We start from the raw sequence: 16,697 nt of genomic DNA on the forward strand, positions 1-16,697 counted from the left end.
AAAACAAAAATCTATCGCTTTTAAGACGATAAGGAAAATTACTTGTTCAAAAATAATAATTAAGAATAACTTTTTTCCAATAATTATAAAATTATAAAGAGAAGAAATCAAGATTAATCAAAAGTTGAAGAATACAATATCAAGAATTCGTAAAAACTATTTTCTCATAACGCGATGTTGACAGCATCACGATGAATTAGATGGAATAGCGTAATGCTTCTTAAAACCTGACATTTTTGTCGACAATAATATTCCATGGAAAGATTTATGCTCATCACGAAAATGAAATTTTTCTCTGAATGGGACGAATCTATCTAACGAAATATCCTTGGTAGTTATAGTCAGAAATCTGGTTATTATGAGAAAGATTTAATTCCATGTTATAAGATTCTTGGAATCTGACAGTTGAAGAACTTATAGGTGACAAGTTTGTAAACTTGGTCGAAATTATTCTGTGTAATAATAATATGTATTAGTTCGAATGAAAGATAGATTTATGTAGATTTTCTTCTAAATACAATTAAGATTTATAATTGGAATTAACTTAACCATAGTATATTAACTTACCATATAAATATTGTATATCTTATACTTTCCATATTTTCGAGGAAAAAAAGTTTAATGATTTAAAGATGTGCAATAAATAATAATATTTTAGGATAAATAATAAATTTAAAGACAGATATAATTATAATTTTCATATACAGCATAAAGAAGAATTGTAAAAGTGTTTTTAATAATAAAAACTCAATTTCACAAGTTGTAGATATAATCAGAAAAATATTTAAATATATAATACTTAAGATTCTTTCTTATATGTATTAAATTCAAAATAATATTATAGTCATTAGATATTACATAATATTAGCATCTTTTAATGCTCAAATAACTTGAATTATAATAAATAAAAAGAAAAGAAACAAAATAATAAATATATTTATATATTGATTCGTACAAAAAGGACAGATTTGCAGATTTACACAGATTAAAACTGGAACATTACAATTCCCTCAATTAATAAAACACGAGAAACAGGAAGAAGCAGAAATCGCGGCACACGTTCCTCTTTTAAAATTTTCCATTCCATTACCGCCCTCTGTTGGCAGAGCGTGAGTGTCACAGAATTCAAATGAGGTTAAGTGCCTCGTTGTCACAATGTAGAGTAAAATGGGGGCAGACGTGGAAACGGGAAAGTAGACGATATTGTCACGTTCCAAACCGCCGCGTTATAAACGCTTTAACGTCCTTAATAAGCCTGTTGTAGCAGTAAGGATTATTGGCCTCGGTTGTAGCCCTAGCCACCATCATCTCCTTCGCCTTTTCGGTTCTCCCGGGTTTTCGCGGGCGAAATTCGGGGGCGGGTAACGATGTCGTTACCCGGGGATACAGTCGAGAATGGAGTTGGCAGCTTGTAAGAAGATGAAGGTTTAATATAGACCGCTGTAATATTAAAGGAGCGGATTGGCCGCAACGCGTAACCGCGAATCACGCGACATCACCGTTGCTTTTGTGTATTATATGCCGGTGTGTGATGTGGCAATACCTTCTCTTTTAGGAAAATGCGCTCCTGTTAAAATCCGTGTACACCGATGAAAATTCTCCCGTTTATACTCGGCAAGAGTTCGAGGAATGTAATGAATTATATGCACGACCCTATTATATACTCTATTATACGCCTCATCTGGAAATTTTTCTGAAAAATTATTCCCGTAATAAACTATGGTATGATAAGTAAACGACTGAACTTTTTTTTACCGCGATTTCAAAGTTTTTTTTTTATCATTTGAAGATCAATGTTTTAATTAACTTTCGAATATTTGATGATAATAATCTATTAATTTTTCGTAATAGCTTTGCGATATTTAATTATGTCGATTATTGTTTTATAAGTTGATTTGAAATTTTAAAAAGAATATATTTTTATGGTATCACACTTTTATCTTGTAAAATGTCAATCGTATAAAATTACTTTTGTAATAAATGAAAAGAAATATATATTTAAATCTATTTAATTATTATACGTTACAATTAGATTGAATATTTATACAAAATTTGTATAATATCCGATTTACTAAAATATATATGATATATAAAAAAAAATCTCCGAAATATAATAGGAATTTTAATATTTGAAAATCTATGCGAAGATTTAACCGCATACGTTTTGGGTATGAGGAACGGTCGTTAATTCTCCGGTTCGAGTCTATTTAACCATATCCATCATAAGTTTACATTCTCGAGTCACCGGGGGGAAACCTAGAATATTTCAAAGTTTATTTCAATCCTTTCTCTTTCTCATCGTAAATCTGTCAGTTATAAACGTATAATAATTTATACGAAAGAATAAGAAGAACATTTAATCAATTCTTCTTTTTCAACACTTCTACTCCATAGATCAAAAATCTGCAGATGAAATCAATATTTAAAACGTAACTTATTTATCACGGGAGAAATATCTAAAACGAAAAATTCAAATGAGACAATTTCGTAAAAGAATAAAAAGAAAGAATATTTTTATTGTTGTTGATAATTACTTTTGTTTTGTTCAATAGATATTTTATTCTATTGCATTTAATGATGATTTGAAATCTTATTATGATACAATAGGAAAAAATGACAAATTAATAGAAATATTTGATTAATAGCTATATAATGCAGCTATATAATGTCGTATCAATTATAGATTAGCACAATTTATATGTGCAAAATAAATTGTACGGTTAATTATGATTATTTTATTATATTTAATGCCATTTATATATACTTATACATTAAATAAAATCTTTCTAACAGTACAATTTATAAATTTTTTTTCAAAAATAATATTATCTTAATTTTTTATTACTATTTTTGCATAATTTGATTTTATCTTTATAGAAAAAATTATAAAAAAAAAGTTCTAAAAGTTTTACAAATTCCACAATATTTATTATTTATACAGCATATTCCATATGAAATTCCTCAAATTTTTTTCATTCGATTTCTATTACTCTATTATTTACTATTACTCTAAAAATTTCTGGTAAAAAATAAAACGAATTTTCATTATTATTTGTGTCCTCTTCTTTATAAAATATATAATCTAATAAAGGATTTTCATATCTTTAAAAGTACTTCTTTTCTTCCTCACAGAATCGTTATTGATTCTGATAAGGTAATCACGTCCGTTTTCTTCTCGTCCAAGACATCTCTCCTGATACTCGTGAACCTTATGCTAATACCTCCCAGCGCGAATCGTGTCTCATTTATGAATAGACAAAGAGGCACATAGAGGTTTGGAAGTGTCGTTTATCGAGGTTACGATGTCATTATCGATATCTGTGTACTGAGAAAAGAATCACGGTTTTGGGAACGGATATTGAATTTCAGATATATTTTTGGAACGATTGGATTATCCACACGTACTACGGTTTCAGATAAATTAAACGCGATGTTTAGAGATCAACATGATATCAATATGAATTGTATTTTCGATAATTTGCGTGTTAATGACATAGATAAAAAGTTTTTTATTCTTTATCGTTTAATTTCGGCTCTGATGAATCGATCATAGGCAAACTTTAATATACTTTTTAATTTTTAGAATCTCATTAAAAATCTGTATATATTTATAAAATCTAAGAGAATTTATAAAAATCTAAGAGGACTTTCGTTTTTAAATTTAGCACATATGAAGAATATTTGAGAGATCAATATTAAATAATTTTAGAAAAACAAATTTTTTAAAGTTAAATGTTCAATTGTGGGTAAACCAGCCTTTAATGGTTATTAAATATTCAAAATTACAAAACGACGATCAAACGTTATATAATAGCGACTACGAATAGTTAATAATTTTCATTCCATATTATATATATAATAATTTTATCAGATTAATAGAATAGCGACAATAGTCTGGTCTGCAAGTCTGATAACGTCGAATTAACTAATCCCTTGAGAGCTTTTTCTTAAGAATTACAGCAAGCCTTTGATATGATATTCTCTTCAGTAGTTTCTTATAATAGTGAAGGTAATAAAGAACCTTATCTAGAGAGTAAAAAGAAATCCTTTGCGACTCAATTATATCTTTATGAATTTTATTTCTTCTATTTGTACGATGAAATTAAATTGGTTGTGAAATTTCAAATATCCTGAAAAAATTCATGATTCTAGTAATCGATCGTTAGAAATGTTTATCTTATTTACTAAAAATTTAATTTTATCAACTCAGGATTTCAATTGTATTATCGAAATTGTATCTTTTATTTGCATTGTATCTCTTCACAAATTATCATTTACTATGTACAATATATCGTAATTAATTAACTTGTGGGAATATTGATATTACAGGGCTAACCACATTTGATCTTCTCTTACCCATATATATAACATATATAATTGTATAATTGTACATTATAGTATAGATTAATAGACAATGCATATCTATATATTATTGATACAAATATATTACTCAACATATTTATCTATAAATTTATTAATTTATAAAAATTCATATGTACTCTTTTTTCGTGTCTGATTCGTTTGATTTCGATGGATTGTGATTAAAATTAAAAGTTTTTAATTTCAACCACTAGAGGGAGTACAGAATTATCTTACCTTGTATTTGAAATATTCATATATAGAAGAAAGGAGAATAGAATAGAATTCTATTCTATATCAAATTCTCACAGATTTTGAAAACGCAATTAATAATTCATTAATTTTCTTTTCGCACTCAATTTAAATTAATTAATTCTCTTCACTTAACTTTAAATTAAAAAAAAGATAAAATAAAGACACGAATCGCGCAAAGTAAAAATCACTTACAACTAGCAAAATAGCATCGAAACATTTCTCCATCGTTGTTTCTGCATCGAGAATGTACAATCGACTAAATTCCCGATATCCGCAGGAAATTAGCGATGAAACCGTCTCCCCTGAATTTGCCCTGGTATTCGAACATTCGAGTATCCAAAGAGGGAAACGCTTTACACGGCGGAGTTGCGGAGGGAATCAAAGGAGCCGGCCGTTTCGACGAGTCTAAGCACCGGAGTTCTCTCCCGTTAATTACGCGCGTCTACGGGTAAAGGCGCGGAAAAGGAACGCGACTCCCCTCCCTATATAAAAGAGGAATCATGAGGAAGAAAACCGGAGACGAGGAAGAAGGTGGGGGAGGGTGGATAAGCCAGCTCCGAGTAACGAGCGAACTCCTACTCGGAAACTACCGCCTCATATAATCAATTAGAACTCTTGAACGAGTGAGATGGTAATGGAGTTGGGTTAAGTACAAACTGGAGCAAACTGAACGAACGTATCAAGCATCGCATCCTACTCGAACCGATCCAACCTTCCGCGGGGATAACCGATCTTCGACAACTCGAAGAGGTGGTTTAAGTTATGTTGAATGATTTTTTTTGTTATGTTTCTTCGTTGCATCAGTGATCTTATTGATTATGAAAGTGGATCGTAAAAGTTCTTGTATATTATATTTTGATGTTTTCTAATCTTTTCTAAGTTTTTCTAATCTTTGTAAATCAAAGTATTGTATATACATGATAATTATTTAGAAAAATATAAGATCCTCCTATGTAAATGATCTCGATGATTTATATATGAAATATATAAGAAATATATAAAATAGGATTAATATTCAACTTTTCTTATAAAAGAATCACTTTTCTTATAAAAGAAAATGGATCGATTTTTTCACTTTTGCATTAAAATTGCAAAATGTTTGGACGAAGTTTAGAATTTAATTTCATCGCCCTACCTGATTATTGGAACAAGGATCGCCACTTAGTATAATTCATGGGTTGTGGTGTTTTTTTTTTTCGAAATCACCCATTATCCCGGGCCATCAATTCGAAGGACATTGAAGGCGCGCGAAAGAATCTATCACAAAGTAGCGAAGATAATCTCTGTTATCTTAAGTAGCCCCTCCGTTTATAGCTCCTTGCTCCTTGACTAGGCTACTTTCGTCTCCTTTCTCATCCCTCCTTGACGTTGACGGAGTATTGTTCGAGATTTTCCTCCAGGAGTTCCTTCCACTAAGCGGTTAGGGTAGATAAGGCGGAGGACAGGGTCCTCGGAAAATGTCAACTTGTTGTTTATCTTATACCGATTTCGTTTTGGCCCATTTACCTGCGACGAATCTCACGCCCTCCCCAAATTGTTGTTATAACTCATAAAACGTGATAAGTCGCTTATGTATTATAATATTGTATCCCCACGAATGAGATTAAGAAATAGATTATAATAATCGAATTAAAGTATGCAAAAAAAATTTGTAAGAATTCGATAAACGAACGATTCATTTATATTTTGAAATGATGAAATTTATAAGCGATGATTATAAAGAGGATATTGGAATATCGATTTCATGTAGAATACGTTTTATAAACTTTTATTAGTTTGCTAGAAATAAACTTGTTTTCGACATGGCATACATTTGAATGCTAGAAAACCAAACATGTTATTTCACTTGTTTTTCTCAAATATTCTTTTTCGCTTTAAACTTGTATCCTTTTTTAAAAAAAAAATTATCATTTCACGGATTAAATAAAAAATTCATAAACGGATATATACTTGAATTTGATAAATTTAATTTTGAAATTAATAATATTGATGGAAATTAGAGCACATTTCAATAAAAATAAAATACTTGTCATAAAGAATTTTTATTGCCTTATTTCCATTTATCAAAAGTAGATAATTTATTATCTATCGATCACGTTAAGAGTCATAATCGTCAATGTCTGCATCGATTTTTCTTCCATCCGTCCTTGAATCATTTATAAAATGCATAAAATTAGCGTATCGAGCAAGATGTTTTATTAAAGGTGACGTAATTTATTGACATACAGAATAATGATGAAAATCTAATAGCATCCAAGAAACTTTGAAATTTCCCAGACAAACGTTAATCATTTCTCAAAAACAAGAATACTACATTGTCGATGAAAAATCAATATAGTCAAATGAAAAGAAGACAATACTTTTGTTTAAATTTATTGCTCAGATCGAAATTGTATAAAATAAAACGTTTCACGATGAATAATTCAACGAGTTATTTCAAATTACGCGATATAAAAAGTTAAAATGTAAAATTTCTACATTGTTCTTCTAAACAGAATTAATTGATTTCGTGTTATTTATTGTGTTATTTAAAAAATATATTTTGAAGTATATAGAGTGTTACTCGAAAACTGTGATAATTTTTTTATAGTTTTATTTAAAGAATGTATATTATTGTTCATGAAGTATCGGAATATTTTAATGGATTTCTGTGATAACTGTTCAAACGTACAGTCAAATTGTATTTTATCTAAATATACCATGGTCCATACATTTTTTATATCCAGAAACATTTTTGAATATCAAGATTAATAACATATACTATGTACAGTAACATACACATGGTCATAAATACTACTTTGAGAATCTTTTACAAAAAGTACATACAATCGATCATAGAATTCTTCATACTTTTATTTTACAAGGAAATACACGTATCTCGAAAAATCCGATTTTAATGAAAATTTATGGGCATATGAATCATAATGGATTATACGTAGAACAATTTATTTCTCGAACTCTTTAAGTATATGAAATCCTTGAATTTTTATTATTTCTTTTATATATAATTTTTCTTGATAAATATTTTTTGAAATAATGGATCACTAAAATTTAAATATTTTATAATATAAACATTTTCATCTAGTTTAAATTAAAAATAATTATTCTGATATATTATTATACTTATGGTTCATTTAATAAAATTAAATTTTGACTTTCTCATTTCGAACTACACCTGAATTCATGCTTGGAATCAAATCATTAGAAACGTTGATTCTAAAACGTAATTGCTTTTCGCAAATAGATCAGAATAAAAAAGAAGAGAACATAGAAATGGAAGGAAGAAGGACAATGGTCCTGTGACACGTACAGACGATCATCGAGAATCTTGGAACTTTCCAAGACATTCTTCGAGAATCTCGGTTATTCAGTGGTAGCTGTCAATAACTGTCAGCCACCTCTTCTCTTTCAATTTGTTCACTTCTTTGACTCACATGGCCGTACTCGTCATCGTTTGCACCGTGAAAAAGATCCTCTTTCCAACTTTCGTTTTCCAGCGTAGTCTTCTCTATTTTACACCGTTAAATCTAATTTTATCCCAAGATAGGATCCTCTCTTGTTTGAATTTTGTAATACTTCGTTTCTCGAAATTTTATTGCTTATATAATCTTTCGTTAAATTAATTAAACACATGAGAAGATCATTCCATTATTAATGTCATCTATCGAACGATAAATCGATTTAGAAATTACTAATTGAAAATTCAAGTTTTATATTTTGATTTATTGATCTGAGCAAAAGATCGATGGATTTTGAAAGCTATTCTATAATAATAAAGAATTATTATTAGATATATATCAATAATATACTAAAATTTTATATATTTGACGAATAAAATTGTGGACAATATAAATCGTGAATAATAAATAAATTAAGTATATTATCGTGAGTTGATCACGTTTACAAATCCATCGCGTGACAAAGAGATGCAAGCGATAAGAAAACATTGGCATAAATGAATATGAAAATGGAGTAGAAATATAAACAAAATAGAAATCCTAATAGTAGTTATTGTAAATATGTTTCTCATACGTTTAATATTATATAGCGTGATTACTAGAAATTTAAAAATTAAGCAGGATAAATATTCAATAAATTATATATTAGATAAGTAGTTACGATATGTAACTACTTATCTAATATATATAGTATAATGTATATGCATTATTAATAAAGCACAAATTATACATTTTCAGAAAAATTATATGGAATGAATGAAGAGATATTGATAATTTTAATTTTCATAATATTTATATTGATTTCGATATTATCTCGATTTCAATACGAATTTTAGTGACACAATATCATTATTAAAATGATATCAGTTATAAGTCTCCAACATAAAAATATTTCGTCATATTTCGCATGAAATATATAATTTATTTCTATAAATAATTTTCACGATAATAAATTAAACAAGTGTCTCAGTTTAATGAATACAAAATATGACTAATTATATTACGTTTTATTCTTTTTCCATTTTATCAAACATGCTAATACTTTTTAGGAATATAAATAAATTATTATATACATATATTATATTTATATTATTATTATTTTATATTTATAATTTATATTTATATTACTTTTGTATAAGATATATATTATTTATCATCATAATATATGAATACTGCCAGATCTTCATTATGATATTTCGTTCGTGTTTCAGGTAACTGGGATCGTAGGACGAGCAGACGTACTCGCGTGCATCTTCTTCTTATTGTCCTTTCTAGCTTATCATGGGTGAGTGGAATTTTATTCTAAAACGATTATTTAACAGGAAGCAATAATGCTGACCTAGATTTTATCATTTCTTGTATATTCTCTTCATTATTATTATTTCCCTTTACTTATTGTAAACAAAAATATCATTGGTAATTTAAAGAATTGATAATTATATTTAACACAAATTTTACTTTTTACAGTAATAAAATTTTGAATAAATAATGAAACAATGCAATCAAAATATAATAATGAGAGTTATGTGCCAATGATCACAATATTTATTTGATCAAATAAAATGAATGATATGAGAAATAAGATATTATTATTTTCAAAAATATATATTATACTATTATTAAAAAGATCATCTTATGCTTTAGATATTTTATATCACTGTAAATATATATTTTTATCTTAAGAACTTTTAGAATAATTATAAATATAAATAGAACAAAATAATAATCTATCAATCTAAATTGTATTTAAAACTTGAAGATTAACTTTTCTAAAAGAATGAAGAAAAAAAATAAATTATATTATGTATATATATAAAATTACATTCAAATTAGATAATCTTCTGTAAAATATTCAAAGATTTTCATTTTCCACCATATCTTTTAAAAAAATTAATAAAAGATCACGATAAAAAGTAACAAATCCTATTTTTCCTATATCCTTTTCCTTCTTTTTACCAAAATTGCAAGAAATCTAATGAGACAAGTGTGTCAGAGGCATAATACACTCGTAATTTCATCGTAGTAACGTTCTAGTAACTGTACATACGTTTGCACGTCGGTCTGACGTCAAAACAGCGGTCCATTCATTCTCATGGTCAGTGTATGGAAATTATAAACTAAACTAATTTACTCTGAAGCAATGGAAGGCTCCTGGTGGCTTCGTCTCGAACTTTTCCCCCTATATTTCGCCCTTTGCTCGTTTATATCGATCCTTAAACGTGAAAATATAAAGTACTTACGGCCACGATCCCGCGAACTTACCACGAAAATCTTTTTATCGTCCCTCTAAGAGGATTCCAGACTTATGCATGGTAAGCGATGTAACGGCTAACTGAAACGGGGGACGGTCTTTGAAGGAGAGTGGTTTGACTCGTCGGATTGACATCCTCTGCCATATTAATGTGCTTCTTTGAAGTTTTTTAAGCTTATTATTCTGTGCTTCTTTTTTTTTTTTTTTTTTGGTTTTCTTTTTATAAGACGGATAATAGGTAGTAGACTTCCTTAGCAGTTAAAATATTTTATGTAATATTTTGAAATATTCGAGAATACTGAAAAGTTTTGTCATTTCCTTTGCGTCTTCTTGGTTGGATAAATACTGTAACTTAGTTTTCCAAGTTTGTCTCTAAATCTTTAAAATAGAACGTAAAACTTTTCGATTTTACTTTAAAAATAGATAATACGTGGAATTTGAAATATTTTAATGCAGCTTGAAAAAAGAACAAAAGGAATTTTTTTAATAAAAAATATTTTCAAAATTGAACTTTTAGAATTCAACGATGGAAAATATAGGTTCGAAATAGATAATTTCATTTAATTGTCTTTGATAAGTTAATAAATCGTTCTCGATTATTTTCTTTTTATTTTAGCGCGTTCAAAACGATGCACTGAAAGATTAATGGATTTTCCTTTATACTTTCTATAAGCCGTATAAGCAACGTAATATTAATTACTTTTATGCATAACAAAATATAGCGATAATAGGTTTATAAGCAATAAAATACATCACAATTTGAAAAATCCACAACATCCATTTAAACTTTTTTATCCAACGTCGCGTTACGATCGATTTTTCGAATCGAGACCTCCACCGTGAGAACGTAATTCAACGAAAGTAACAGCGTTTCGTTGAAATTAATTTCCACACGGGACGGTGGTGTAATTAAACTTGAACCTTCTCGCGAGCCAACAGGGGTCTGTTTGAAATGAGGGAAAATCAACCCCTCCCATCGCAATCGATATCAACCGGCAGACTCTCTCGATGTCGAGCGCGTTCTCTCTTTCTCTCACTCTCTTCTCGACGGGGAGAGAAAAAAAGAGAAACAAATATCGAGATAGCGATGCGAGTTGTGTAAAATACGCGGTATATCGAGAAAAACGAAGGAAGATAGCTCGTAAACGACGAGGAAAACCTGGTGGTGGTCCGTTTAAATAGTCGTCGAATCGGGTCAGTGTGTCAACCCTTTTAGGTAATGAATCTCGAATGAATATTTGTTTTGAGGAAGGAAGATAGGAGGAAGGAGGAGGGAGGGAGAAAGCGGTAGAGAAACGTTTGAGAACAAACGCTCATTGTTCAAAATCAGTGACATCGTTCGTCGAATTACTGAAGTCGTATTCGACCGTTAGAGGGAACATTACTCTGCGCTGGATCCTTAGATCTCTCAGTTTTCGTTCGGATAACGGCCCCTTTTTTTCTTTCAAGAATTCAAAAAAGTCGTAATTAGTCGTTCATGGCGTATTAGGGGAAATGGCGTTGAAGATGAATTCTGATGGAAAAGCTTTTATAAAAAGGGAATGTGTATATTCTCTTTTTACGTATGACAGAGATTACATCAAATATTATATATGTTGTGTGAAACATTTTTCACTCTTCATAAATGTGATTTGCTTTGTATAACTCGTTTTAACGATTTCAATTATAGAAATTAATGCAATTTTGGCTACGTTTCATTTAGAATTAAAGATGGGAGGAGAAAGAAGAAATTATAAAATAATTGCATCCCTTTTTTATTTAAATCAATGCTAACTTTATATATATATATGTAGTTTTAATCAATTTGTTTCTTTTTTATTATTTCAATTCTATACTTCAATATATGTAATCGTCATTGATCGATAAATATTATAAATCGTAAATTTCAATTCATACAAAGTTATATATTAATAAACAATAGTATTTAAGCATTTTGTTTTCTTTTATTTTTCTTTTTCACTTTTCTAAATCTTGATACTAAATTCGAACTAACAAATCATTGATTTCATCTCAATTTCTCGAATCGCATATTTGTTAACAATGTAATGTTAAAATAGATTTATAATAGCGAATCCGTTTTGCCAACTTAAACTTAATTTTTGAAAGTAGAATGCAATTCGAAACCGTTCAAATCATTTCAAAAACGTCACGTTTCTATCTATTGAGGACATTTCAAGCTGTCAAACGTTTCAAACTTGGAGCAACAATTCGAAGCACATTCAAAAAGAAAAGTAAAGCCATCGTAACGTCGATCGATTGACAGCTGGATGCAGGATAAAGCGGTTGTCTCGGAATCGAAGAAATCCATTCGTCCCCTTTTCCCATTTTCCACTTTGGTTTAGCTATCCTTTAACCACGATACTTATTCGCGTTAATTGCCACCCTTTAAACTTGACAAGAAACGGATCCACTTTTACGCTGCTTATTAAATACTTATTAATACTTATTAAATCATGATTTATATTGATCGCATTCTTTTGTTCAATGACTCGTTTCGATTGTTTTATCGGAACTTTTTAAGAAATTGATACTCTTTTAATATATTTATTTAATATATTAATTTGAATGATTCTTAAGTATGAAAAATTCGTTGATATAACTGTTTGATGTATATATTTTAATTTTCTCCCAAAATTCTTCCTTCATATTGATTATTATTATATTTAAATTACCGTTATATTTTATTTATATCGTTATATTAATTGTTCTTCATTTTGTGATAAAAAAATTAAAGTTAAAATTTCATATGAGAATAATAACAGTTATTATTAATAAATTTCAATTTCGTTATGTTTAAATTCTTGAATATTTTGCAGAATTTCCAGATAACTTCCAAGGGATGTATAAATAATATATGAATATTTAATATATTCCAATTCCAATTTATTTTTGTCTCTTTTTATTCAATTCGAGAACAAGTCTTGTTACAATAATTTAATATATTGCAACCTCAATAAAATGAAATCGAATCTTGTTTCAAATTATTAATTAAATTATTACGTTAATAAATTATTTCATGAATATAAATAATAAGAAAAAATATCATGGTACGTCAGTATATTATTTTACTGTTAGATAAAATTTTTCAATTTGACGTTTAGTCAATTAGAAAACTCTTGATACAAATATTTAAACTTCGAGAACTTTTAAATAAACATTCACAATTAAACATTCCATCAATCAAACGGGTTAAATAAAGAAATCTTCCATTCCAAGTACGAACAGTTGCATTCATTATAATGCATCTATTGTGATGAATCTATTGTTGAACACGATAAATCATAGGATCAACGATCTTTCCCCTGGTTAAATCTTTATTTCATCCACGTTCATCTTTTTGTTGGAAACGTGGACTTACAATTCACGAAATGGTGGCTCTTTTTCCGATTCGACTTCTTTTTCCTTTCTACGTGGTAATTGCCAGCTGAATATCCAATAAGTAATAATTTCTGCGCGTAATCCTCCATCTTCCGCGAGCATACGGCTGCCTGTTTTTGCCCTCACCCTCGGAACTCGACACCCAGCCTCGTTACGACACCCGTTCATTAATCTTACTTACGGAGCTTTGATGTAAATTGTAAGAAATGCCGCGTCGCTCTGCTCTGGACGTCCTCCCTGTTTTTACTCATAGTTGGCGCTTTTGCCTTCCTATTCCCTTCCATCCTTCGAATACGGCGCCATCTAGGCTGCAACTGGAGATAAGAAATCTAATTGGATAATTTTAAATTTTCGAGGAATACTTTCACGAATGATTATGCTATTTGACAAAATAGATTTAAGTTGTTGACGGGTATTTCAATCAGGATATATAAATTGTTCTGTATAATTTGTTTTTTTCAATTTGTTTTTCGTTAGAAGCAATTATGCTGTCTTCACAATTAATTTTCTTTTATTCATTAGTTGGAAATATGTTTATTCGTTACTCTTGTCTCTGAAATTGTTATTTCTGTATTATTTCAAAAGGAAAACTTTATATCGTCGGGCCGGAAGAATAATTGCACGAATAGGAATAAATAATTTTTCTGAATATAAAGAAATCTAATTTCATTTAGTTATACTTATTATGAGATAATTAAAAAAATATTTAACGACGTTGAGAAGAAAGAAAATTCTTACGATATTTTAATTATTTCTCTTTTTATCAGTCACAAAAAAAAATATAATAAATTTTGCTATAAAAGAGGAAAAAATTATCGAATTAAAAATTAAAATTACAATTTTCCAGTTGTTCCAATGTTTTTCTGGACAGAATTTCCATTTAAAATGCAAAATATATATATTCGGCTTCTCGTTTTACAATTATTCCAAAGAGTGAAATTTAAATTAAATTTAAATAAAGATTCAATATAAAAAATTCAGTATTGTATAATTGAAGATTCGAATAAAAACTCATGAAATATGATATATTTATATATACATAAATAGTTTGATATTGATTATTTTGTAAGAAATACTTAACCTATATCTCGAGAATTCTAATTTTGTTTTACAATATATATATTTAAATATATATATATTTTTTCAAAGTTCTCGAACTCGTGATTGCTACCATCGATCTCCTTTCTTTGTTTTCTCTTTATTGTTTCTTTGTTGTTCCAGTTTCCTGTGCCGTTAAAAATAAAATTATCTTTCGCATTCGTTCAGAACGTTTCACTGCTTTGATATTCGACTTTTTCAAAGTTTCCACATCGATGCCGAGCTTCAAAGATATTCTAATTTAATTTAATTTCAAGAAGTTTGAACAGTTTTTGTAAAACTTTAGTTTCTCGGGCACGATAGGAAAAGAAAAAAAGAGAAATCGAAGAAACAAAATAACGATCAAGAGTTTCTTTATACCATTGTTATCGTCGATATATCTTTAACTTTTCTTTGGCTTGAAAGGGAACCATCCACGTTAAAATGACAAATTATAAAGTTTTTAAATAACAATTTATCTCGAGCAGAAGTTAAAACATCCCTCTAGTTAGCTGTTGGAACAAGGTCGAAAAGTCGAATTTCATTTTTAGAGGAACTTCATTTTTATTTCGTTTGTTTAGAATAATTGATCATTTCATTTGTTTCATTATTTATATATATATGTATTGCATATTTGAACACACAATTTATTAATTAGACTATTTATGCAATCAAAATAGATAGATATATAAAAACTTTCAATATTATAACTTTATTCAATTTCACATTCAATCAACAGAGTCATAATTCCAAATTTTCATTCCAAAAGAAATTACTTTTATTGGTAACTTGTGAAATTTCAACTGTCCTCTGTACTAACTTTAAATTTGTTAAAATTTTTTAGAATTTCCAAAGAAATCCATAGAATTCCATGAATTTTCACATTTAAAACAATTTATTCTCTGTAAGTTATATTTTTCTATTTGTCATATTTTTCTTTATACTTTCAAATGATCTTTCTTTGATTTCGATATTTTTCTATTCAACTATTCTTCTATTTCGAATTCGTCTAAAAAATTTAAATTCGAATTACCTTCGGTGGAAACAGGTGAATTAAATTTTTCCAAATATTTTCCAAAATCCCTTAAAAATTTTCTTATTATTTCCTAAATGAATTTTCGAAGAGAAATTGAAATTTTATTACTATGAATTTCGTAAAAGTATCGATGAACTTTAACGTGGACAGCCTCACCGCAATTTCATTAATCCATTGTGCACTGCGAATCACGAAAACGTCTCTTTAATTTTCTTCCCTTTGTTAAATATTTAAGCTATTTTTCATGATTGTTCGTTATAATACACAATGCGACTTAACTATATCGCGAGAAGAATGGATATAATTATTCGCGATAGTGTGATACAAAGATGGGTCAAGTTTATTATACAGTATAATGATTCTCGTTAAATTTTGCTCAGAATAACTCCGCAAGCGATCTTTTAATTTCAACGATAATTTTATTTAGAACCGAGATTTTAGCTTGGAGTAATAAATAAATTTTCTAACAATAGAATCAAATTTAATCATAGAATTTAATTTTACGTTTATATATGAAAAGATATTAGTCTTTGGATATGAATCATCACATATTTTACGTAATTTCTTGTTTATTCGTTATTATTGTGATTACAGTCTTGTTACGATATAACGAGTTGTTTTTTGTTATATTAATTAAATTAAAAAATAAGCGATTTAATATTGTTTAATTTTCTTTTATATGGTTTTATTAAATCTGAAGTATATTCTAAGGATAATAAAGAGGAATTAAAAGTTAATATTAATTCTTCGAAAATTTAAGAAAATATGCATAATAGAGAAAAAGTGAATAATAATTTAATTTAACAAACAAATTTATATGTACAGTAATATAGTTAATATTTTAAATTCATTTGATACATGAAAATAATATAAATTATTTTTA

The 16,697-nt window shown here is 28.2% G+C and overlaps 1 protein-coding gene across 1 annotated transcript in view; it reads left to right on the forward strand.

Moving 5' to 3' along the window:
- LOC107995255 (protein O-mannosyl-transferase TMTC1) overlaps nt 1-16,697 on the forward strand; it is a 282,680-nt gene that overhangs the window by 153,129 nt on the left and 112,854 nt on the right. The window contains exon 3 of the mRNA XM_062075856.1: nt 9,284-9,357. Coding sequence (XP_061931840.1) covers nt 9,284-9,357 — 74 coding nt within the window. The remainder of the gene's footprint in view (nt 1-9,283; nt 9,358-16,697) is intronic.

The sequence above is a fragment of the Apis cerana genome, linkage group LG6, assembly GCF_029169275.1.
Source record: "Apis cerana isolate GH-2021 linkage group LG6, AcerK_1.0, whole genome shotgun sequence".
Classification (NCBI taxonomy): Eukaryota; Metazoa; Arthropoda; class Insecta; order Hymenoptera; family Apidae; genus Apis; species Apis cerana.